This window comes from Macrotis lagotis, chromosome 1, assembly GCF_037893015.1.
Source record: "Macrotis lagotis isolate mMagLag1 chromosome 1, bilby.v1.9.chrom.fasta, whole genome shotgun sequence".
NCBI lineage: Eukaryota > Metazoa > Chordata > Mammalia > Peramelemorphia > Peramelidae > Macrotis > Macrotis lagotis.
In genome coordinates, this window is record NC_133658.1 from 604239413 (window position 1) to 604265482 (window position 26070).

Below are 26070 nucleotides of genomic sequence, written 5' to 3' on the forward strand. Positions count from 1 at the left end.
TATTTTCTCCTTGATATAAAAGGTATGAAATGTGACAATAATGTAACTGGAAATTTTCATTTTGGAATGTCACTGAAGCAGGTAATAGGTGGATTTTTTTTCATTTCTATTTTACCCTCTTGTTTCTAATATCAGGGTAGTTTTCCTTTATAATTTCTTGACAGGTGATATTTAGGTTCTTTTTTTATCATGACTTCCACACAATCCAAAAAGTTATCTCTTCTAGAACTTTTTTCAAGGTGAGTTGTTTTTCCAGGGAGATATTTGCTATTTTCTTTCATTTTTTCTCTCTTGATTTTATGATTAAATGATTACTGATTTATAATTAAATTGTTTTGTGATTTGTGATTAAATTTGATTATGATTAAATGATTAATATCATTTAAATATCATTTAATAATGATATTTCATTAAGTCCTAACTCCCACTTGCTCATTTCTTCTAGCTTTTAAGGAATTATTTTCTTCAGTGAGTTTTTGTGCCTTCTTTTCCAGTTGGCCAATTCTATTTTTTTAAGGAATTCTTTACTTCAATGGATTTTTGTCTATCTTTTTTTCCACTTGGTCAATTCTATTTTTTTTTTTAGTTTAGTTTTGCTTTGTTTTGTTTTGTTTTTGCAAGGCAATGGGGTTAAGTGGCTTGCCCAAGGCCAGACAGCTAGGTAATTATTAAGTGTCTTAGGTCACATTTGAACTCAGGTTCTCCTGACTCCAGGGCCGGTGCTCTATCCACTGCGCCACCTAGCCACCCAATGATTCTGATTTTTCAAGGCATTCTTTTTATTCCATTTTTTTTGCCTCTTTTTCCATTTGTTCTATTTTTTTAAGGTAGGATTTTCTTCAGTATTTTTATGTCTCTTTTACCAAGAAACTTTTTTTTCCCATGATTTTCTTGCATCACTCTCTTTTCTCTTTATAATTTTTTCCTCTACCTCTCTTTCTTAATTTTTAAAATCATTTTTGGTCTCTTCTTTGACCTGAGGCCAATTCATATGTTTTCTTTGAGACTTTGGATGCAAGAATTTTGATTTTATTGTCTTCTGCATGTGTGTTTTGATCTTCCTTTTTATAATAGTAACTTTTGCTTGTTCATTTTCCAAACTATTTCTTGACTCAACTCTATCCTAAAGTGGGACTCTTGCTTTCCAAGTGGAGGAAGCACTGTTGCAAAACACTTCAGGTTTTTTGTGGCACTATTTCAGAGGTAATTGTAGGGAATCTGTAATTATTTGAGTCTTCCAAAGTGGTAAGATCTAGTGAGAGGTGTATTTACTACTCTCCTGTACTCTGTACTGATTTGTGAATGACTACAAGCATTCTTTTCAAGTTGAAGCTATAACCAGGGTCCCTGTTTCCCTGAGGTTACCATCTCTATTGTGCTGCTACTATGCCTTGCAATAGCTCTAAGACCAGGACTGGGATCCCAATTCAAGTACTGGCAATGAATCAGAGTCCTGTTCCTGGGGTCAGGAAAAAATCCATGTAAAACTTCTCCTGACTCATTTTCAGATCCCCTTAATGTCTGTGGGCTGAAATGTTTGGAAATAATCACTACTGCCAATGATTCAATCTTCCCAAATCCTGTTACTGGTTTGCTAGAACCCAGTCTACATTGGTGCAGCCTGCACTAAACTGTGATCCTCTCACCCTGCTGCAACAGACCTTTCCTGTTAACTTTCTGAGTTATCTTGGGCTAGAAACTTGCTTCACTCTGTCTTTTTTCATGGGTGGGGGGGCTCTGAGTCACTGTTTAAAGGTATTTGGAAGGGACTCAGATGAATCTCTGCCTTTTCTCTGCCTTCTTGGAATTGCCTCCTATGGAATTGTTTAAAGAGCACTAAATTTATTATAAGAAAAGACCTTGCCCAGACTCTGGGAAATGGAAACAGGCCCATAGAGTCGCCCAGCACAGAACCAAGTAGCAGTTGCTTCCAGAGCACTCAGCCCACAGAAAGTAGGGGGGGGGGGGGACTGTTGAGGGCTCTCTCCTCTGTCCCTAGGACAGGACTCTGGTGCTTTGTCCATATTCAGACCCTGGTTGCAGTCTGGGGTTCCCCATTGCCATAAAGCACGGTCCTTCCTCACACTCCAGGGTAGAAGGGTGTGCTTGTGGTCATCCACAAATCAGAGAATAGACCAGGAGAGTAGTTAGAGCTTCTCATAAGACTTTGAAAGAACTGAGGTCTTTGCAAGGGTTTCCAGTAATACTCAAAAGCTCAGGATGCACCCCAAAACCAAGGCACAGGCTGGGAAACTGAGTAAACAGAAAAAAAGGAACCTGTCCATAGACAATTATTTTGATCCCACAGAGGATCAAAACACACAATCAGAAGATGGCAAAGTCCAAGCTTCTGCATACAAAGCCTCCAAGAAAATTAGGAATTGGGCTCAGACTATGGCAGAACTCAAAAAATTTTTTGAAAGTCAAGTAATATAAGATAGAGGAAAAATTGGGAAGAGAAATGAGGGAGATGCAGGAAAAACATGAAAACCAAGTCAGCAACTTAGTCAAGAAAATTCAAAAAACTGCTGAAGAAAGCAATATGTTAAAAAACCAGTTTAGGTCAAATGGAAAAAAACAGTCCAAAAAGTGAATGAGGAGAAGAATGCCTTCTAAAAGGAGAATTGGCCAGATAGAAAAGGAGATAAGAAAGCTCTCTGATGAAAACAAAACCTTCAAATGTAAAATGGAGTTAAAGGAAGCTGATGAATGAATTAAGAAACAATAAAACAATACCAAAAGAATGAAAAATTAGAAGAAAACTTGAAATATCTCATTGAAAAGGAAACTAGAAAAACAGATCCAGAAAAGACAAGTCATGATGAGGAAAAGAGCCTTGAGTTCATTTCTAAAAAAATTTCTGCAGGAAAATTTCCCTGATATCCTAGAAGAAGAGGGCCAAATAGAAATTGACAGAATCCACCAATCTCCTCCTGAAAAAGATCCAAAAAAAAATAACCCCCAGAAATAGTATAGCCAAATTTCAGAACTCACAAGTCAAATAGAAAATATTACAAGCAGCCAGAAAGAAACAATTCAAATATGGTGGAACTACAATCAGGATTATACAGGATTTAGAAGCATCCACATTAAGGGCTCATAGAGTTTGTAATATAAAGTTCCCGAAAGCTAAAGAGGAATGCAACTGAGAATCAACTTCCCAGCAAAACTGAACATCCTCCTCTGGGGGAAAAGATGGACATCCAATGAAATAGGGAAATTTCAAATGTTCTTGTTGAAATGGCCATATATAGACAAGGCACAGGAGGGAGCTGAATTTGAAAGTATAATAAATTGTAAAAATGGAGTCAATGGGTGAAAAAGAAATGTACTGGGAGGAAGGAAAAGAAGAGGTAGAATAAGCTAAGATATTTCATGTAAGAGTCAAGAAAAAGCTTTTGCAATGGAGTGGAACAGGGCAGGTGAGGGGGGGGGGATGAGGGAGATTTCATTCTCATTAGAAATGGCTCAGAGAGGAAACATACATATACTTAATAGGGTATAGAAATATAGAGGGAAAAGGAGAGAAAGGGGACAGGGGGAGGGGAGGAGGATGTAGGTGATAGAGGAGAGGGTAGATCATGGGAGAGGATAGTCAGATTATAATACATTTTCTTTTTTACTTTTTGCAAGTTGGTGGGTTTAGGTGACCTGTCCAAGACCATGTTCCCCAGGGCTGATCCTCTGTCCACTGTGCCACTCAGCTGTCCCATAGCGCACTTTTGAAGATGGAGAGGGAGAGGAAAGAGAAAATATAATAGATGGTAGTGGAGAGAATGGATGGAAGGAATTACAATCAGCATCAGCAACTGTGGAAAAATATGAAAGTAACTTCTCTGATGGACTTACGATAAAGAATGCGATCCATCACAGAGACAGAGCTAAACACAGACTGAGGAACATTTTTTTCTCTTTCTTTCACTTTATTACTCATGAGGTTTTTATAATTTTTGTGGAGGGAGGGGGGATTATTTTTACTTTTACAACAAGACTATTTTGGTAATGTGTAAATAAATAAAAATGTAAATTAAAATTAAAAAAAGAAACGGCCTAGTTGAAATTTTGCCTTTGATATTTATCAACTGTATGACTATGAACAAGTCCCTTAACATCTCTGAGATTCAATTTCCTCAATTATAAAATAGGCAAAATATGCCCCATTAGCAGTTAGCTCCTAATTTTCTTGGAAAATCAAGTAATCAAAGGTATACAAAGTATTTTGCTATATTAAAAAAGCTATTTAGCTGTTATTATTATTATTACTATTATCATAGTACTTGCTCAAAAAATTTAACAGCTACCCATTTTCTGATTGCACAAAATTTGAATTTATCACCTATTATTCACAGGTAGTCTCACAACTAGTTCTACTCTACATTAGCATAGCATTATTTTCCCACTTCTCCTGGTTTCCAATTTTGCATTTTCTCCCAGATATTATTCTGCTTTCTCCAACTGGATTGAAATGATTTCCTCCATTCTATTTATCTATATCTTATCTACTCTTTAAGGACCAGGTAAAAGTTCACACCCTCTGTGAAGTCCTCCTGGAGCACATCTAGTTGTAAATTGGAGTATAAGTATAAAATTGGAGTACAATAATTGGAGATCTCTTTGAAGTAGAGGGGTGCATTTTATGTTTCCTTAAACCCTACATATTATTTCAATTGGATTTTAGAAAACTTCTAGTTTACAGTTAAGGAAACCAAGATCCCTTTTGGTTAACTAAGATGAACAAAGTCATAAAATACACAATGTTAAGATCTTAGATTAAAACTTTGGTTCTCTAATTTTCAAATCAATGTTATTTTACTATAACAGACTGCCTCTAAAGCATTTGTGTTGTATCTAGACTTCCAGTTCGACAAATCCAACCCTAATCTCTCTCCATATTCCATTCCTATATTAACAACTGTCTACCATATATCTCTAGCATAATTTTCTTTCTTTCACAGAGAAGGCATTCAATAATTATTTGTTATTGGAGTTATTCTTCCTGTGATTTCAAATGTCTAACAATGTATGATCAGAGTTAGGCAGAAATAAAAAAACTGCCAACTCTGACAATGTATATAAATGTCTCATATAAGCCTACAAATTCTAAGACCAGATGCCTGTCTAATTCAGCCAGGGATCTCAAAGGCATTTTCATCCATTGGAACAAGGAAAAGATAATTCAATTCCCTTCTGATGTTGATTAACTTTTCACTATAGCATATAATACATTCTATCTACATTTCTTATATCATATCAATATCATAAATATCTCTCTCTTAAAGAGAATTTCAAGACTCCTGCAGATGTTTTTCACAAGTTTATCCTGGATCATTGTCTTGGTTGCTAAGTAGTATCAATATATCAGATGCTAAACAGGGTGGGTGAGCAAATGTATAAGAAATGCTTTCATCTTCTGAAATCACAGAATCATAGCACTTTAATTTGTCTAGACTTTGTGTTTTCACCTAAATAAGCTTATATTTGCCTTTCTCCAAAAAGAAGTAAAAAAATACCATTCTATCAAGATAATGATCAGCTTTTCTTGTGAAAGCAAGTATAGGGCAATTAGTTTATTATAGTATCATAGATGCATTTCTCTGAAGTTCAGACATTCAAATAATTTCCAAATTTGTAGTCAACCAAAAGTTACTCTACAATAGCTGCTGAGGTTTGAAATGGACTGTTGCTAGAAGTATGGAATTCTTGTAGTCTGATTTTAGCTAGAACTCCTGAGGAGCTGTCTAGTTTCTTCCACGAACTACTTATTGATCTTCACTAGGTACCCCAGTCCAACCTAATTCCATCTCTTCTAAAACTCTGTATCATTTAATATTTGTAATAACCATTTTGCACTTATCAGAGATCACAGCTTTATTATGCAATTTTTCACTTTTGTTTTTCTTGTCTCACCAACTAAATTATAAGTTCCCAGAGGACAATTATGCTTTTATTTCACAAAGTAGCATCTATCATATGCTAGACACAAATTGAATATAAGATACAAAATATTTTGTATTATAAAATATTGACTAAATATGATCTACATAGAAGATTCTTGATAAGTATTCATTGATTCATTGAAAAGACTTTTTATTGGGTGATAAAAGTTTAACCTGAAGGAACTTCTCCATTGTTAGAACTAAGTTCAATCATAGGAAACTACATCCATATTATAACTTATTTTGTTCTTGTTTCTATTTTCCAAATATACTTGAAAGCTTTTAAGCTAGATAGATTCTAGTATTTCTAAAGACTAGATATAATACAAAAAATGACAAAAAGGAATAGATAACAATGTAGTATCATGAAATATGAAATAAGAAAACGAGGTCAAATGTTATCTTTTCTGCTTGTTACCAAGACACAAACTCCCTGGATCTCAGTTTCCTCATTTGTAAAATGAGAGATTTACATTTAATGACTTTTGAGTTTTCTTCCAGTTCTGAGGCTATAATTATCCAAAATGGCTGATTGCTATAAAAGGGACTTCTGAAACATTTTATTTAACATTTGGGAGAAGTTCTCTAATTAGGAAAAGTCTGCTCATGAAGAAATCGTTCTTGTTCCACACAATAGATACTTTCAGTTTTGAGCAAGCATGAAGGAGACATATGGATTACTACTATAACCTTTTGAATAATATTCTCTATTGAGAACATACTCCTACACCCAAAGTGGATTTTAGCCAAAGTGTCTTAACAGGAGGTTATACAACATGATATTTACCTCCCCCACCACCACCCCTACCAGTACTCAAAACACTTAGTACTCTGAACAAAAAGTATGGAGGAAGCTCGACCAAAGAATGCTTGCCAGATTCTTTCTTACAAAACAGCACACAGAATAAGAGAAAGGGGAGGAAAGAGGGAAAATCCATTTACTGACTTCTTTGGTTTCCACAATGTAAATGAAGTTGCTCAATATTATAGTCAGACAAATGCACATTTGAATCAGTTAACTTTTTAAAGGAATTACTCCTCAGAAGAAATAATGGAGAGAGAACTATCCTAAGAAGACTCTTGGATTCTACTTGGCTGTGTTTCTAAGTAACTTGATGGTGTAATATACTGTAAAGAATACTGGATTTCAATGATAGAAATTGACGTCCGCACTTCAACACAAACATATGAGGTACCAGATAACTTGAAATAAATTCTTAATCCTCTCTAGGACACAGTTTCCACACCTGAAAATAAGGAAGTAAGACTAAATAAGGTATTACCACAGTCAAGTCAGTCCTCCTCTTTGGGCACTAGTGGTTTAATATATTCACTGTGGGTGCTGAATTAAATAATTTACCAGGCCTTCTTTGACTCAAAGTATGATCTACTAGACATTTTCAAGATCAATTTTTCTGAGGCATATTTAAATATAGCCCTATATTTAAAAATGTCTTTTGAAGTTGATGAATTTTTTTTAGAGTAGACAACAATCTATAATGTGCTAGTATCACAAAGAGTACTTTGCATTATTGTATGGAATCATCAAAAACAATGATCAATTATTCCCATATTTATTAGATACTTAAGAATTAATTGTAGTATTAAAGACTATAATGTGAACTACCTTTGCACAAAATGGTTCTCAGGTTTATGGCTGCCTTTTATAATTTATACATTTCTTCAAGGTACAAATCAAGTACAACTTTTTATAAGGATTGCTTTCCCAATTCCCCCATTTTTTTGGTTTCTTCAAAACAATTCTGTATATTTCCTTTAAACATATTTTGAATGAATTAACTTGTGAACCATGTCCTTTCTTCTTCCCTCTATTGGAATATAATCTCCTTGAAATTAAGGACCCTTTTCATTTTTGTCTTTATCTTCCCATCCTCTAAACAGAATGCCTGGAACGAAGTTGGCAATTAATGCATTTGATGGATGGAACTGATATGGAAATTCTGAATAGACACAGTATATTTGTCTTCATATCTCTGTCTGTATAAAAACAGGTTTAGCTTTGAACTCAAAACAAGATTTTACTCTCTAACTAGAATGAAAGTTGTTTGTTTAAAACTAATGATGCAGGACAGGAAAGATAGGAAGCATTTCTCCTATACCTTCATGGGATCTAACACAATCAAAAATCCGTTTTAGATTGAAAAGTGATGTCTAAGAATATATAATATAAAGCCTCCTTATTAGATAAAGAAGGCAATTGTAGTCCATGGGTGTTAAGTACATTGCCCAGGATCAAGCAATGAATAAGCATCAGGGACAGCACTGGAACTCAGACTCTTTTAACTTTAGAGCTAGTATTCTTTCTTTGAGACTCTTATTTTTTTTTGTTTGTCTGTTTGGTACAATAATAGATGTTCAGCAAGTATTTGTTGAACTAAATTGATAAAAATAGATCTCAGGCATCATTGATAAAATCATAGATAAATCAACTCATGATAATGTTGGCTTATTATTGTAGAAACTATATAATGGACTCTTGTGCCCAAACTTAGACTGAATCAAAATGAGAAAAATAATCTGTCATATTATATTCATATCAAGAAAAAATTAACTAAAGGCATTCTATACACAGTCATCTTTTTTGAGTAAAATGCATTTTCTGCTAAATTAAGAAAAATGTTACTTTTCTCAGATAATTAGATGAAATCTCTTTTTTACAATTAAACAAATAATTTGCAATGTAATTATATATAACACAATTATACAAAAGTAGAGTGTGCTTAGCAGTGACTTTTATATGATCAAAAGTAATTTGAATGTCCCATGAAGTTATGAAGTTATCAGAAAAGACTGCCACTGATAAATATTACTTACAACCTTTACTAGAGAAATAAAGTTTTAATGAAATGTGTCTTTAGTAGACAAGGATTTTCAGTGTAGTAGTAATTTATATTAGTACTTTCTTCTTATCTCATGGTTTATAAGTTAATGAATTTCACACATACAGCTTTATCTTCTTCCCCAGATGATCAGAAAAGGAAAAGAATGAAATAGGAGAAAGGAAAAGGAGTTATAATTTGCTTGATATCACACATCAAATGGCATTTGAAAGGAAGAATGCAAGTCAAGTTCTACCAAAGCCTATCAGTGAAACTTTAAATTCCTTTGGCTAAACAGTTTGCATTTCATAGCATAATCTTTGTTATTTCCTGAGTTTAGAGAACATGGAGAAAAGGAGCTTGGGATTCCCATTTGAGAAACAGGACAACCTTGCAAACTTCTGAGATGATAAAGAATTTACTTTGGCCCTAGTCTTTCCCTCCTTTGAATTTAGAGATATTTTTTTCTCCTCCAAGAGGATACTGATCTTGATTGAAAAAGAAGAGTTAACTAAGGTGAAAGTATTCATACAACTTCTTAATGTCTCTTAATTTTTGGTCTTTCCAAATCCTGGGTAGCATAATTAATGTTGTGAATTTTTAGTCAGGACCCTGTTTTGTCTAGCCTAAAGTAACCATATGATTTAATAGATTCCAACTGAAGTTGATGATAGAAATAGAGATATTCTTTTTTACCTATATTTTACCAAGGCAAAGTTGCTGTCACTAAGGCATATTGTCCAATACATGACATTGACCTTTCTCTATTAACAAAAACACAGCCTTCATGAAGGAATAAAATGTTTTGATAAGAGAATTAATTTCTCCCTCCCTTTTTCTCCCCTACTCTTTACTTCAATATAACCAAATGATGTTTATGCATAAATTTAAATCCTTTCATAAGTTCATATTTTTATTTAATTTCCACATCATTTATTTCAAGTCAATCCAAAGAGAGACTCATCTAATTTAAACCATTTTTCTTCAGGTCTTGAATCTTTTCAGAAATATTTTTCCATTTGGTCCATAGTCTCGATTATGTTTAATGTGGATAATGCTGGTAGATTAAAATTGTGCTTAAAGAAACCCAGACTTGAAACAGTGAGAATGGGAAGGGGGAAGAGAAGACAAGACAATAATTACCTGTCTTTGATGCTACACAGATCAATGTGTAAATCACTAAAATTCCCCAGGGAACCTTGCTGAACTGAAATGAGGTCCTTGGGCTGGTTATCAATAAAGATGAGTCTCATGCAGCCTTGGAAAGCCTTAATGGGATTTAAACATTGGGAATCGGTGAAATTGTCTGGGCACCCTGTGGGAGAGAGAAAAAGATGAAGAAGAATACTGAAATGATCAGTCATTTCTTTGGTGACCTATTGATGGAAGACCTTGAGGTCTAATTATCTGTGGTACTTTTCATTCTAAGCAGTACAAGATGCTTTAGTTGTAAATCCTAGCATTTTCAAGGAAGGGGATAGGAACAGTACAAAATGGGGCACACTCAATCATGGTGAAGAAAAAAAATAAAGAATCTCATGGCACTATACCAAATTTCTCTCTTTCACTTTATGTTTGTTTGGTAAACTTTATAATTCAAATGCATGGTGTACTTAACCTAAAGATTTAAATATAAATAGAAATATGCATTCTGTCTTGAAAAAAAGTCAAAATGTTGGCTTTTATTCTTAATTATACTTTCAATGGAAATTATATTATAGGTAAGGAGTAATTTTACACATTAGCAACCTTGGTTTTTTGCTTTGTTTTTTTGCAAGGCAGTGGGGCTAAATGACTTGTCCAGCAACCTTGGTTTTTAAGTACTTTTAACTCAATTTAAAAAGTGATATTAAAATGTACGACAAACATCAAAGGAAAAGGACAACAAATGAATGCCATTATAGTGTTATTATAGCCCATGAGGACAGTTGAATCTACCTTTTAAATTCATTTTACCCACTCTCATCTCTTTATCTATCAACCTTCTCTCTCACCCAATAACCTATACTTGTATTTGATTCACAAGGCAAAGTTGCTACTGACATAATGCTTAGCACCTTAAACAATAGCACAGATATTTGTGTACATGTGTTAGTCACAGACCCTAGTCTCCATCATTTTAATAGGTTCAGAGCATATGGCAGACCAGTCTTGAAAATGGCAGCAACAAGCCATAAATAATGAGATATTATTTCAACTATTCCTAATAGATAGGCTCTGCTTTCCTGAAACCCAACAGCTGGTTAATAGCTCATAGCCATACTATAAAATGGAAGAGGATGCTACAGTTTCTAATTGCAGCTGCAGAGAGAATTTATGTAAGTTGACTATTAGTACCTCAGCTCATTTTTCACCTTTCTTAGAATTGCAGACTACATGAGGAATAATTGTCCAAACTCTGCAATTCTGAAATGAATCTGAGCTGGTCCATTCGCCATTAAGACCTACCAAAAATAGCAGCTATTCAAACTAGGGGGAGGGTAAGTGTTTTGCCTGCAAGGCTCTGCAGATGCCTATTAGTTATTTTACAATGAAAATTAATTAGAAACAATCTAAGACATTGTGAAATATGTTCTAAGATACCTTGTTCCATCTATGTATGTACATAGGGTAAAATTTAGAAAATTGGGGGGGGGGGATTACAGATTCTCTCTTCATTTCCTATCATTTTTGAGTACCTAGGAATTTTCTATTCTTTTCTATCTCCACCCCCCTCCCAAGACAGGTCCCATATGCAGTCAATCTCTCCATGGATTATAAACTATTCTGGAATAAGAATATTAAGGTTTATCCTTAATTATGCAATGAAATATTTTTCTTCTTTTGGGAGGCTTTTTTCAGCATCAGTGGTTAGTTATCAGAAATTTAGTTAGGGTAAAGGGTGGAGGATCCTTGAATTGCAATATGAGGTCAATTAATCCATTTAGTATATATATATGTATGTATATATATGTATATGTATATATACATATATATACATACTTCCATAAGTGTTGGAGAACTTCCAAATTTAAATAGAATTTGTTTCAAGTATTAGAAGAACAATGTGTAAATGATGTTTAAAATGTTTTAATTATCTCCTCCACTAGTCTCTGAATTTTTGTTCAATAATGTACACATTATGTTTTTCTTTGGGAAGGTAACAAAAAAATGGATTCAGCAGATTGGTAGGTAAATTGTGTATAATAACAAATAAAATAGAATCCTATATTAGACATAGAATTTAAATGAATCATATCCCTAAATATCATTTACAAGTAGGTTATAGTTTTTATTTTGTTTGATCCAGACATGTCATTTAATATCTATATGAATCTCACTTTCAGGTTATATTTATTACAGAATAAAATACTAAACTGAGCAATATCAATTTTAAAATGACATAACTTCTTGTAAAAACTTTATGAAGATGTGTATGAAAAGGAGAAATTCTTATAAATGCTGCCTAAATGAAAGATGTGATAGTATGATATAAGAGAATTTCACTATCTCTATGAACTGTTCTGGTTTTTTATATCACCTGAAGGATACCTCTATGATATCAATTAACAGTTATGACCTTACACCACAACAGATTGGAAGAAATGTTACTTTATTTAAGGTCACTATGCTGTATATACAGTCAATATTACTGCTTCCTGAGCCATGATCAGGTTTTTAGTTGAGTTTCTTCTGAATATTTGATTAGCTTGGCTCAGCTAGGTAGTACATCAGATAGTATGAGAATGAAGAAGATATGAATTCAAATTCTGCTTTAGATGTAGCCTATTTGGAACTCTGGGCCAGTTCCTTAATCTATCAATATCAGTTTCCTCATCCGTAAAATGCAATAATAACAACTCCCTGCCATTTGCAAGGACCAAATGAGATTATACATGTAAAGTGCTTTTCAAAATTTAAGACACTATATAAATGTTAAACCATTATCAACATATCACCAGCTAGTGCTAAACATACTTTCCCCTCTGCTCGATTTTCAGATAATATTTGGGGAAAAGCAGGGCAAACAAAAATGTGGAAATAAATATTATAATAGTGAAATAAATCCCAAATGTTTGCCCCCCACACACACATACACACTTGGATTTCTTTCTGGAAGGCTTGTAACATACCTCCAAAATAGTAGCTATTCCCAGAGTAAATCTGCAGTCGAGTGGTTTCATGAGCAGCGGATGCTGCATCATTATCCAGTGTCAAAGTAATGCGGTTCCTTCTGGCATTGATGCTAACCGAATGCCACAGGCCATCATTCAAGTTGCTTCCTGGGGAAAAAAATATAAGATATGTGAAAAAGAGGTTGTGATTGGTATTGGGAAGGCTAAAGCAAGAGATCACATCATTTCCCCTATTTTGTGACATAAATATCTACAATTTCCTACTATCTCTGGGAAAAGACCCTTAGCACTGAAGCAGAAGCCCAGGATTAAATCTGATCTATGCCACTTATTAATTGGATGACTTTGGATATGTTATAGAAATATACTGACATTCAGTTTTCTCATCTGCAAAGATACCATATAAGGTGACCATAAAGGAGATGTATGTGTTTTTCATCATTAATCAAAGACAGAGTCTATGGTCTCTTCAATAGGAATGTAGATGATGAGACAAAGGCACTGAGAAAGAGCTCCAAAAACTTTTGATATTCAATCAACTACATGTTCTCATTCATAATTCTCAAATATACAACAACTTTGAAAAGTTCTTCATAAAAGATGATTGTCCAAATGACACAAAACACCCTATATGATAGATGCCTAATAAGTGTTTGTTGAATGAATCAATTTGCTATATAAACATAAATTAATGTAAGCTTTTATTTGTATATCCATAAACCACAATAAAAGTAACACACAGGTATTTCTGCTTTTAAGCAAATTGATGATCATCTCCTCTACTTATTAAAAGGGAAAAATAAAAACAAAGATGAGTGAGGAAACACAGAATTACAAGATCCAAGTAAAGTCACTTTCATAATATTCCATGGTATTGAGTCTTCCTGAAAATGGAACCAAATTGGAAAGCAGAAACAGGTCTTTCAACTATTTATTTCCCCCATAGTGACTCTTATGTTTATTGTTAGCAAATCTACTCTACAGTCTGAATCTTTAGGTTTTAGTTAATGATTTGGATCATATGAAATTAAGCACAAAGGAATGGTTTGAGGATGAAGGGGCAAAACTTATGGCAAAGAGATGACAAGGAAATAAGAAACAGAGGCACAAAAGGAGAAGTTTTTAAGACAGCTGTGTAAATTAACAGGGAAACAAGGTGGTTCAGTGGAAAGAGGACTGGGCTTGGAATCAAAAAGATTACTCATCATAGTTCAAATCCAGCCTCAGACACACAGTGACTATGTCATTCTGAACAAATCATTTACCACTGTTTGCCTTAGTTTCCACATCTGTAAAATGACCTAGAGACAGAAATGGAAAACCACTCCAGTAACTTTGTCAAGAAAACTCTAAATAGAGTCATAAAGAGTCAGACATAATAGAATCAACAGTAACAACAACAATACCAATGAACTAAAAAGCTCTCTGAAACCTTGGCCAGAAATCAACAGGAGAGGTCTGTTGTAAATATATTTACCAAGTCCTAGGCACTTCAGTTGCCCATGAATCAGGAAAGATAAGGCTTATTCAACTATCATTTAAACCTGACCAGATTTAAAGATAATTTACTAAGGACCTCACCAGAGTCCCTCATTTTCATATTTGTTCATTTGATTTTAGACTAAAAGAGGGAAATCCAGAGATGAATTTAAAGCTTCCTATGGCCCAGTATTGCTATCCCAGCACAGCCTCCTTTCTTGTTATGAAAACTAATAAATATATTAATCATTAAAAATCCCATGAGATTATACTTACTTGATATTTCTTTCACATTGTAAGTACCATGTTCAATTGTTTGCTAAATTAAACTGAATACAGACTTCATTTATTAACAAAGTTATTTAATTGTTTGGATTGAAGAGAACTGCATTTGATGATTAAGAAGTCTAATTAATGGGGAAATCAAGTTTACACAATCTAGTTGTGTAAACCAAAAGGCTTTAATCAGGACTCTACAATTCTCCTCATGGCACATTCCATCTCTGATATCACATAAAGTGACAAAAAAAATCTAAACCTATAAAGTTATTAAAACATTTAAGAATAAAAAGATATACATTCTCCCTCTTACTAATCTCAAGTCAAGCGCAGTAGAAAAGTCCATGTTTTTCCTCTATTAATCTAATCTGTTATTGAGATTTTTTCTCCTTTGGGGCAAAATTAGAAAGGAAAAGTGATACTACTTGAAGTACATTATGTGAAAAATCACTTGAAAAGCTTTTCTTTTGCTTTCCAGTAGATGAAACATTACACAAAGTGATATAAAAAAGCATCATCTTCCAAGTATTGAAACCATTTCAAAGAGATAAACAAAATTGTTAAATTTGGAAGTCAAATTGTAACTCAGTAAGTCATCAAGGGATATGCACATTTGACAGATTCTGATTCTCTATCCACAGTAAGAATATAAAGGGCAGCTAGGTGGTGCAGTGTATAGAGCAATCAGCACTGAAATCAGGAGGACCTGAGCTCAAATCCAACCTCAGACACTTAATAATGGCCTAGCTGTGTAATCTTGGACAAGTCACTTAATCCCATTACCTTAAATAAACAAAATTCAAAAAAACCCACAATAAGAATTTATCATCTGATCAGAACTTTTGGGACTTTGTATTTCATATTGGATATCACATTTTTTTATAAGACCATTAATACCCTAAGGTGACCAAAAATATTGAAGAAACTCAAGCCATTTCATATTAACATTAATAGAAGTAACTGTGAATATTTACCCTGGTGAAGAGATAGTTTAGGAGACTGGGATCTTTATTCTCAACTATATTAAGAGTTGTTCCTTGGAACAAGGATGTGACTTCTTTAAGTTGGTCCCTAGGGAGAAGGGAAAAAGTTCTATTCTTGTCCCAAGGTATATAAATTGAAAGGTTGCAGATTCTGGCCTATTACTTAGGGGGGAAATGTTCCTAACAATTAAAAATGTCTACATTGTCTCATCAAGAAATGAGTACTCTGACCAGAGTTTGGTGAAGACTGGATACTTCATTGTTAAGGATACCACCAAAGGAATATATGTTTGAAGTACAGATCTGATCAATCTTAAATATGCATTTCACTACAAAGATTATATATTTTGCTATTTCTGCTACATGTTTTTGAATTTTGAATGAATGATTGATCTTCGCTTTTAATGTTAAATATCAGATTTTGCTGATTAACCTAAAAATTCCATTGATCAATGAAAATAATATTTAGTTTTTGAATGTAACCAATTCTATTTTCCATTTACAATATCTGGAGCATGAAATGACTGCTTTTATAAGCTGCTTGATTGTCATCATTTTAACTTCATATTATTATTTGTACTTTTAAGGCAGGGAGAATGCTAGTGAGACTACAATGCCTAAGTTGAGAACCCTCTCCCTTCATTAATTTCCAAACTGCACAGGAAACTGCCAATGTATTTTAAAACAAACTTCAATTCTTTAAGTCACTTCATTACATTGTTTTTCTTTTGGAAATTTAAGTTGAAGGAGTTTATTTGGAAATTCAGAAGCAAAAGGTGAGGACCCACAGGATAGGTTAGGATATTGAACTACTATTCTGTTTTCTGGACTTGAGGGATCATATTGATCTTTTTTTAATAGTTTTAATTATGCTAAAATTAATAGAAAATTATTATCTCTTATAAAATGAAAAAATAGGTATAGGATTCACCTCAAAAAACGTTGCTTAAGCTAAAAGGAAAAATAGCCTATTATGGATAAAATCAATTTGCTTTTCCACTCATAACTCATAGCTTGCTATATACTGCCTTCAGGTTTTTGCTGATGTGATTCCTCCATCAATACATATATCTGGAAAGTTCTAAGTCCTGGATCAATCTATTTCCTCAAATATCTATGATTCATCTCCAGTACAATTTTTCTTAGTGGTCCCATCAAAATTTTCATTAATTAATCAAAATATATTCTTTGGATAATCATAAGACTAGGATTATAAGTGTAGTCTTTTCAGTCAGTGAGCAGCAGTTTATGAAAATTTCTGCAATAATGAAAAATCAGCTAGAGTGATGGACAGCATAAGACAGGTTATGTTGAATTTTAATAAGAAACATCTACATCTTTTGGTTGATAAGTATTTGTAGTTAGAAGCTTATATACATACAAGTAAAATATATGCTATGATATTCCTGTGTATCTTTCTATCTCTGCATGTATTTACATGTATGTGCATGTATATATGTCTATTATATATATCTTTACATATGACAAAATCTATGGTACTGATTACCTATTACCACTTACATTGACCAGGTAAACTTCTAAGAAGTTATTCCAGGGGTAGCGAGGTGGTACAGTGGTAGGACTGAGTCTGGCCCTGGAGTCAGGAGGGCCTGAGTTCATATCTGGCCTCAGACTCTTAATTATGTATGTGACCTTGGGCAAGTCACTTAACCCCACTGCCTTGCAAAAAAACAAGAAGTTACTCCCAAATGACATTGCTTGACTTCTTAGATTCACCAATAAATAGAAACATGTGAAATCACAGCAATATATATATATGCATATATATATATATATGTGTGCCTAGCATTTTTTCTAATTAAAAAAGGAATACAATTTTCCCCAGATTCACATACATCAAGAATATTACATCTTCAATGTACTTATAACTATACACAATACACACACACACACACACACACACACACACACATCATTGCCTTCCTTACACAAATTCTTAATATAGTGCTTTTGCTTATTATTGGAACTCATTAAGCACTTGTTGATTGGTTTAACTAATCCCATCAGTCTTAATATATGAGTCTAAGACTGCACAATGATTTTGGGATGTCTTCTGTAAAGCTCCTGAAAGATGACCATAGAATCAATACATTAAATGGTATCTTTTCTTCCTAATAATGAATCCGAGCTTATGACAAGCAATCACACAGAACAGTTATTGTGCTTGTGGTCAATACATTTCACTAATCAGAAGAAGGTCTATTTAGAAGAACTTTCTACTTAGATTGATAAAGAGACTGCTACCAAACAAGTTCAAATATCAAGTTACTGTTTTTTGGCTAGACTGGGAGATTGCTGTCATTTTTCCCCCCAATGTAAATATGAGACACTAGTGCAGCAAAAATTAAAGATTGTATCATAGGCAGAATCTGAAATAAAATGTAAAAATCAGTTACAAAGTAGAAAATTTTGGGGAATAGCTGTCAATCCATTTGTCATTGAACTCTTAGTTGAGTCCTTAGTAAAAAAAAAAAAAATCACAGTGGTTCCCTTTGGTTTCTTGGGGGGTTTTTTTTAGGTTTTTGCAAGGCAGTGGGGTTAAGTGGCTTGCCCAAGGCCACACAGCTAGGTAATTATTCACTGGTTCCCTTTGACAGAATAAAATTTAAACTTTTGTTCCTGTTCAAGACACATTCACTTTTCCATTTTTTTATGACTTTATTTCTCCTTTACTCTTTTTTAATGTTCTGAACAATGGTGCTTTGTTCCTGAACACAATCTGTGCTTTCTCATATCCTCTCCTTTACTTATGTTATTGGAATGTCAACCAGTCCTTTTCTTCACCTATTCATCTTTTAGGAATCAACTCAAACTCTTTCAGGAATCTTTCCATAATTTTTGTAGTTGATAAATATTCTCCCCTCAGACCTTATATAGTATGTTTTCACTTTGCACCTCTTCCCTTAAATTCATTAATTATGTATTTTACAAGCAACATGCTATACTGGATAGCCAGCTGAGAAACTAGAAAGAGGATAAAAAATGTTTCCCATGACATAAGTAACTGTGTGACCCTGGGGTAGTCACTTAACTTCTCCTTACTCAGGGCAGTTGTTATACTATAAGTTACATAGAAAGTACCCATTTTCATTATTAGAAGGAAGTTCCTTATTTGAGTGTTGCTTATATTGAAGAAATCATCAAAACTGTCCCTATCCCTATTGTCCATTACTGTTTGTTATACTTAGTTATCTTAACCCTCTACTAGACTTTAAAGTCCATGAAGACAGAGATCATGTTCCTCTGCAATTTTTCTTTCATAGTGTCTCAAGTAGTGCTCTGTACTCAGAAAACAAATAAAAACTGCATGATTAATGAAATAATAATCATAGTGCCTTTGTTATTTTCTTTTATATTGTTAGAAAACTTTAGATTTGTTTATGATTGAAATCTGATTTGTAGTTTGAGGCTTGGCTAAATTTGTCTGTGGTTGGGTGTCAGAAGATTCATTTGAGGTTTTTAATAAGAAAATACAGGTTGGGACTTTCAACTCTAAATACAATCAAACAGCCTATTGTGACAGTTATAGTACTAAACTTCTCTGTTTTCCCTCACTAATGGGATTGTCTCATCAATGTTATCTTAGCTAAAACAAGAAGGCAGTTAGTGACAACTTAATTGTGAGAAAGGAGAGAGTTCATAGACTAGTCATGCTTACTTGATGTACAGATGGTAGCTATATACAAATGGCTTGTACGAAAAAGGGTAACATTTTGGGAGCAGCTATGTTAATTACAGAGTTGTAGCCTGTAACCATCTGGCTGCCAGCATTAATCAGGGTGAGCACTTCCATCATCGGGAGATGTGCCTTGCTCAACCGTATAAACCACCACTGGGATTTCTGTTGGTCTTTCTCTAATTAGTGCTTGCTCTTGTGCCCATTTCATTCTGCGGCCAGGAACAATTCCTAGCAAACAATTGGTGTTTAATAAGTTTTGTGAAAAATTCACAACCAGATTTCTATTCCTCAGAATTTTTCCAGGATTCCTTTATATGTCCTCCTGTTTGCCTTGGATTGTAGCCACCCTCCATAAAAAAAAAGAAAATAAAAAAGAAAAGTTTGACTTTAAAAAAGAATATGCTGGTGTTTGTTGCAATTAAATATCTGATATGGTTGTTGAGCCAGATACTATATTAACTCTTTTGGTGCTGAAATATTTTTTCCTTTCATTCCAGTTCTTAATATTTTGTGCCAAATTTGGGTCAAATAAGAATTTCTCAAGGGATCAATTATACTTGAAGTTTATGTTAATTTCTTCCTAACTATCCTCTGAATGAACCCAAAACAATTAAATAACAAATAAAATTTGCAGAAAATATGCATTATTCAACATTACATACTCCCACACCAATAGAACTAATACAATCTCAAACTTGAGTTTTCCTGAGTTAATCTAAACTTCAGTCAGTTAAATTTTATTTAGGGACTATTTTTCTTTATATTGTGCAAAATAAGATAGGTTAGAAAAGCATAGGTTCTAACCAGTGGCTTACATTCTAGTTAAATAGGCGAAGATGAGAGTATGACATAAAGTGGAAAAAATTTAGGGTTGGGGTGAATTTTTGATGGGAGTCCATAATCACTTAAGAATTGTTAAAATAGGTTTCTGGAAGCTGAAGAACTTGGATGGAGGGAAAAAAATTCCTCTTTATTTCAATAAAATTGTTTTATTTTGTTATTCTGTGTATTTTATTTTACTTATTTAAAAATTATTCTTAGAAAGAACTCATAACCTCAAACATGTTAAGAATCCTCGATCTAAGTAGTCAAGGAAAGTACAATTTGTGGTAATGATACAAAAAAAAAATCTTTGACTGAATAATTTATGAACTCTCTTTCAAAAATAATTTCTTTTTCTCATGTTTCCTTGCAGATTTCTGTTAGAGCCAAGAGATAAAGGAAGCTTTTTGAAGAAAAGATAGGTTGTGCAATGGATAGAGCTCTGAACTTAAGATCTAAGTTTATACCCTACCTTCCATACTGGCTGTCTGACAGTCTTCAGATTGTCTCCCAAGAAGGGAAAAAAAAAAGAAGGAAAAGATTTATATGTACAAAAATGTTTATAGTCACTCTTTTTGTGGTGGCAGAAAACTAAAAATTAAGGACATTATCAATTGGAGAATGTATGAACAAATTATGTGATTTTGATGGAATATTATTGTGCCTATAAGAAATGATGTACAGGATGGTATTAGAAAAACCCTCAGAAGACTTACATGAACTAATGCAAAATAAATTACTTAGCTATTTCAATCAATATGATGATTCAAGAAAACACTCCAGAAAAAGAACTGATGGAGTCTGAGTGAAAGTCAAAGTATATTTTATTTTATTTTATTTTTGGTAATTTTTTTTGCAACATGACTAATGTGGAAATGTTTTGTGTGACTTCATAATTTGTAATCTATATCAAATTGCTTACCTAATCTCACAGGGACAATAGAAGCAGGGAGGGAAAGAACTTGGAACTCAAATTTGTAATTTAAAAAAATCTGTTAATTATTTACATGTTATTGAAAATACTGAATTAAATAAAATGCATTTGGGGAAAAAGCATATATATATGTATATATATACATATATATATATGCCTTTTTTCTCTGTGGTCTTGAAAATACATTGGCTTTTATTTCTTTGTTAATTATCTGTACCACTACAAAGGCAACCAATAAGAGTAGAGAAAACAAGTCAGATTTTGGAATTATGACACCTGGATTATGTTATTTCTGATGTATATTATGTTGGGCAAATTATTTAGTTCTTTGTGCTTTGGTTTATGCAACAGCAAGAAGAGGTATGTGTTGGAATAGATGATCTCTTAATTCCCTTCTAGTCTTAAATTTTCTGATCTTATGACCAATTATATAATCGGTTTGACACTCTTGTCAAGTGACAAAGCAGAATATGACTCCTGTTGACAAGACTCAGTAGCCTTTTTAATCTAAATGTCAATTTTGAAGTAACTATTCAGTCTTGAAATATTCTATCTCTTAATACATTTGGTTTTATTAGGGTCTTTGTTTTTGATTTCATACCTGTGTGAATCTTAGAACTTCCAACTTTGTTCAATTTCCCTTCAACTACAGGAATTCTTCAATTATGAAAAAGTAATATTATATTATTACATTAATGAGTAATCATTAATTTTTTTTTTTGGTTTTTGCAAGGCAAACAGGGTTAAGTGGTCTGAGATGGGATTTGAAAGCAGGTACTCCTGACTCCAAAGGCCAGTGCTTTATCCACTGAGCCACCTAGTAATCATTAATTTTTGATCTAACCTTTTCTTCATATTTTTGTTAGGACTCCACTCCTAAAAAGATCAGTCTCTGATGGGTGCAACTGAGTAAGGTAATCTTTCAGAAACCAGTCATCTACTTGGGCAAGAATTCTTACTTTTATTTGTTGTATAAACAAAAAGTAAGAAAAGAGACTTTTTTGTTTACTTGCAAATAAAAAGTCAGCCCCACCCTTGGGACTTGTCTCCTCCTTTACCCCACCCCCTTGATCCGAATTACAGTTTAATGCAATACAGTTTTTGAAGGAGAAAACTAGTTAGAAAAGTCTGGATAGAAATGACTTTCCCTTGTTTATATGTCTTGAAATTGCTGAGCCTCAAGATTAAACCACATTCTCAGAAGGAAGACCTGAAGATAACCCCTCTTCTTATTAAATGTCCACCAATCAAGGTTGAGTTTTACTTGTCAGGAGAATTACCTATCAAAAAGTACACATCTGATTTAAGGTATTGCGGAACCTCCCTTAGGGTCTTTGATTAAAGAGAAAAACTAATGACTACTGATTACTAGTTAGTCAAATTAATAAATTTATAATTAATAATCTGGCAACCCTGTTTCTTAGATAGTTTTTATTCATGACAGTTATTACATGTGTGTGTGATAATTATTAAAACCCCACCTCATATCTCTAGGAAGAGTGAACTGAACATATCTCAAGAAAATTTGTTCTGTCACAAGAATGATACCAATGTATGAACTGAGGGTTACATACTTCCCACACAGAGCTTGATATCAACTTCAAAGATTTTTTTTTTAGGTTTTTGCAAGGCAAATGGGATTAAGTGGCTTGCCCAAGGCCACACAGCTAGGTAATTATTAAGTGTCTGAGACCAGATTTGAACCCAGATCCACTGTGCCACCTAGCAGCCCCTAACTTCAAAGATTTAGTACATCTTTAAATATTTTAGTTTCTCTTAAAACTATTGAGGTTCCAGTACTATCACTTGACACCTGTTTGGTCTTATTAAACTATATCTATCTCTCTCTCTTTTTTTAATTTTTAAAATAAAGGGACTGAAATGAATTCATGGACTCTAAAGTCCCTTCTTGCCTAAACCTATGCCATCAATAGAATCTTTTAGATGTAAGATTTTCCTCAAATATGAAGCTTGCATTTTTAATGACAACAGATAAGTTTCAGGGAACTTTCATACAAATTCATTTGTTGCAGGGAATGCTGTAATTGGAAATAACTTTTGTAATCTTTTTATACTGTTAAAATCTTGTAATCTTATACATTGGGTACTGAAACTTGTAAACTCTGCACTGTTAAGACATTTCATCTTGACTTTTATTTTGACCTTAGCCATGCACAGGTGGGACAATCACCTTAAACTGCCTCCTACAAGGAACTTGACCACAGTGACCAGAAACAATCTCTCCAATACAAGAATCCCAACTATTCTCAAAAGGCAAACTTTCTAATACAGGTCCTGGACCTCTCCCCAAACAACCTTTCCATGGATTCTGAGAGGGCATTTAAGAAGACTCAGCACCTCTAGGGCTGAGATTTCTTTTTAATTCTGACCTCCTATGTGCAAGTTAATCTTCCTGGTTAATCTGCAATACCTAAATACACATGACCTTTAAAGATCTCTTAACTTTTTCTCTTTCTTTGTTTTGTAATGACTTCTTCAAAAATCTTTTTTTCTTTTACACCTGCATTCCCAGGTGAATTCCTGAGTTCATCATAGGACCAACTGAACTCTTCCACATCAGACACATATATACATACATACATCTATGTATATATACATGTATATGGCCTAAAGAAATGTTAAATGAAAAGAAAGGAAAAAATTGACTTCAATCTTTAACAAAACAGAACAGAAGAAAAATATAGAGGAAGATTTTCATCATATGCTTTTACTTCCTCATTCTCCCTCCACTGGAACAAGTCAATTAGTTAATTTCTATTTTGAAGATGAATTTAGATTTTTATCTTTTGTTTTGTTTTATTTATTTCCAATGGAAAGAGCTCAAAACAGCATGAAAAAAATCTTAAACAATAATTGAAAGACTTGAAGTAAGAATCAAGGTCTTCAAAAATATGTTATCACAGTTTTTTCTTGGGGTTACTTCAGGGTCTTCCTTCCTGCCTGCCTTTTCCTGACTCCTTCCCTCAATGTATACATGCTCTGTGGGCTGCTCAGGCACTCTCCTTCTCTCTCTCTCTCTCTCTCTCTCTCTCATTCTCACTTTACGTTTGAGGAAAGGGAACCAAAAAACTGGTTATCTCTAGTGAGGATACCCTAGTTTTTTAATCTGGACAGAATTTTGTTTCTCTTGACAAGTAAGTCACTATGGCAGCAATCTGGATTTGGGGAGAGGGGCGAAAGGCAAAGGCCTTCAGTTACTGAGAAGAAATGACCAGGAAGCTCACCATCTCCCAAATGGAGAAAATGCACAATTCAAAGAGTTTACAGTTAGATTTTTTGCCAGATGTTAGCAGAACTCTCTTGCTAATTAAGAAAAAAAAAGAGCTTTTTTTTTACATGAGTAATTTTCATAAGGCAGATAAGAAGGCTTTTTCTTTCTCTTTTTTGTCAGGCACTAGGGGAGTATGACAGTTTTTATAACTTTTTTCCCAGTCATAAAACTTCTTTAATGGATTGAGGTGAATTTAATAATACAACTAGCACCTGGATGTTTTGGAGCAAAGTACCACTGGGGCCCATATAATATTAAAATTGCATTTTTGACTTGGGGCCTACAATACTCCATTTTCAAGAATTTCAACAATTTGAAACAGTCAATCTGGAGGAAACTTTTTCTTTTAGTTGTGAATCCAGGTAGATTGCGCTCAAACTCATACAACTCTGAAATTGGTGTCTTGCTTTTTCATTGACTGTGATGCTTTTTTTTTTGAGCCTTTACCTCTTTAAAAATATGCTTTAAAAATTTCTAAATTACCACCTTTGCCTGGGGTCTTTTTTGCTTCTCTCCCTCTAACCCAGAAACTTAAATCTGTTTGTTTGCATTTTAAATACAGCTATGTTGTCTTCCCTACTATACTGAGATCTTCTTACTGGCAAGTATAGTTTTTATATCTGTCACTGTATCTGAGTGCCTGGAATTTGTTTCTCATATACATAGTAGAAATTTAATAAGTGTTTAAATAATATATAGGGGGAAATTTTTATAATTCTTGGTGATAATCTGAACCCAATTAAAATTGTGAAAAAGTTATTTTTAAAAACCCTTCTGAGTAGAGGAATTTATTCTTATTTCTTATAATTCTTACAAGAAAACCCACTCAATTTCATGATTGTTAAAGAAACATCAAAGTACTTTCATATTCCAACCCAAGTTTACCTGTCACATGTAAATGTGTGTAATACATGTGGTCTTTTGTTCTCTAACATCAACCTTTTTCTCCAATGAGGCTATTCCTCCAATTCTATTCTAAAATTCTAAAGGCTATTCCAAAATTCCCCCAAATCAACTATGAGCTTTCTTCCCTTCAAGCTTTGGCCATATTTTTTTCCCCTGTCACAAAAGGTCCTATTTCCTTCTCCACAAATCTAAAACTTATCCTTCATTCCAGATACATTCTCCTTTAAGTAGCCATCCTAGGTGAATACCACATTGATTTCTGCATTTCTCCAAACTTCATTTTCACCCATTTTCCATATAACTTATTTTGAGATAATCTTGAACTAGAAGCTTCTGGAAGGAGGAAGTCAAATCTTACATTTATTTTTTATCTCTCTTGGAACCTAACACAGTGCTATGTCCATAACACTTATGTTAATACTATAATACTTTCTTGTTGATATTCATCCCATCAAAGCTTTCTACAACCTTTCTGTTTTAGTAAATTATCTTCAAGAATTATTGTGGCTAAAAAAATTCATTACCCTGTTACCAAGGAGGTAAAACGGCTCATTTGGTTAAGTTGATCCCCAGGAAAAAAAAAAAATATATATATATATATAGTCCATTAGTTGACAAATATTCAAAACTTTTCTAGCTTGATAGGACAAGTCAGATCACTCTATTAGTAAAGACTTTAAGGATCCCATATCAATTTTACATAAGTGAAGTATCAAAGTAGGACTTTAGTAGATACATATAATCATTCAATTAATATATATATATATAGAGAGAGAGAATAAAA

At 33.4% G+C, this 26070-nt stretch overlaps 1 protein-coding gene across 2 annotated transcripts in view; it reads right to left on the minus strand.

Moving 5' to 3' along the window:
* Positions 1-26070, minus strand: part of CNTNAP5 (contactin associated protein family member 5) — a 945272-nt gene that overhangs the window by 457140 nt on the left and 462062 nt on the right. For both annotated transcript variants that reach the window (XM_074214960.1, XM_074214961.1), the window contains exons 9-10: positions 12889-13038; positions 9920-10091 (exon numbers count right to left, since the gene is read on the minus strand). In XM_074214960.1, the coding sequence (XP_074071061.1) occupies positions 9920-10091; positions 12889-13038 (322 nt within the window). The remainder of the gene's footprint in view (positions 1-9919; positions 10092-12888; positions 13039-26070) is intronic.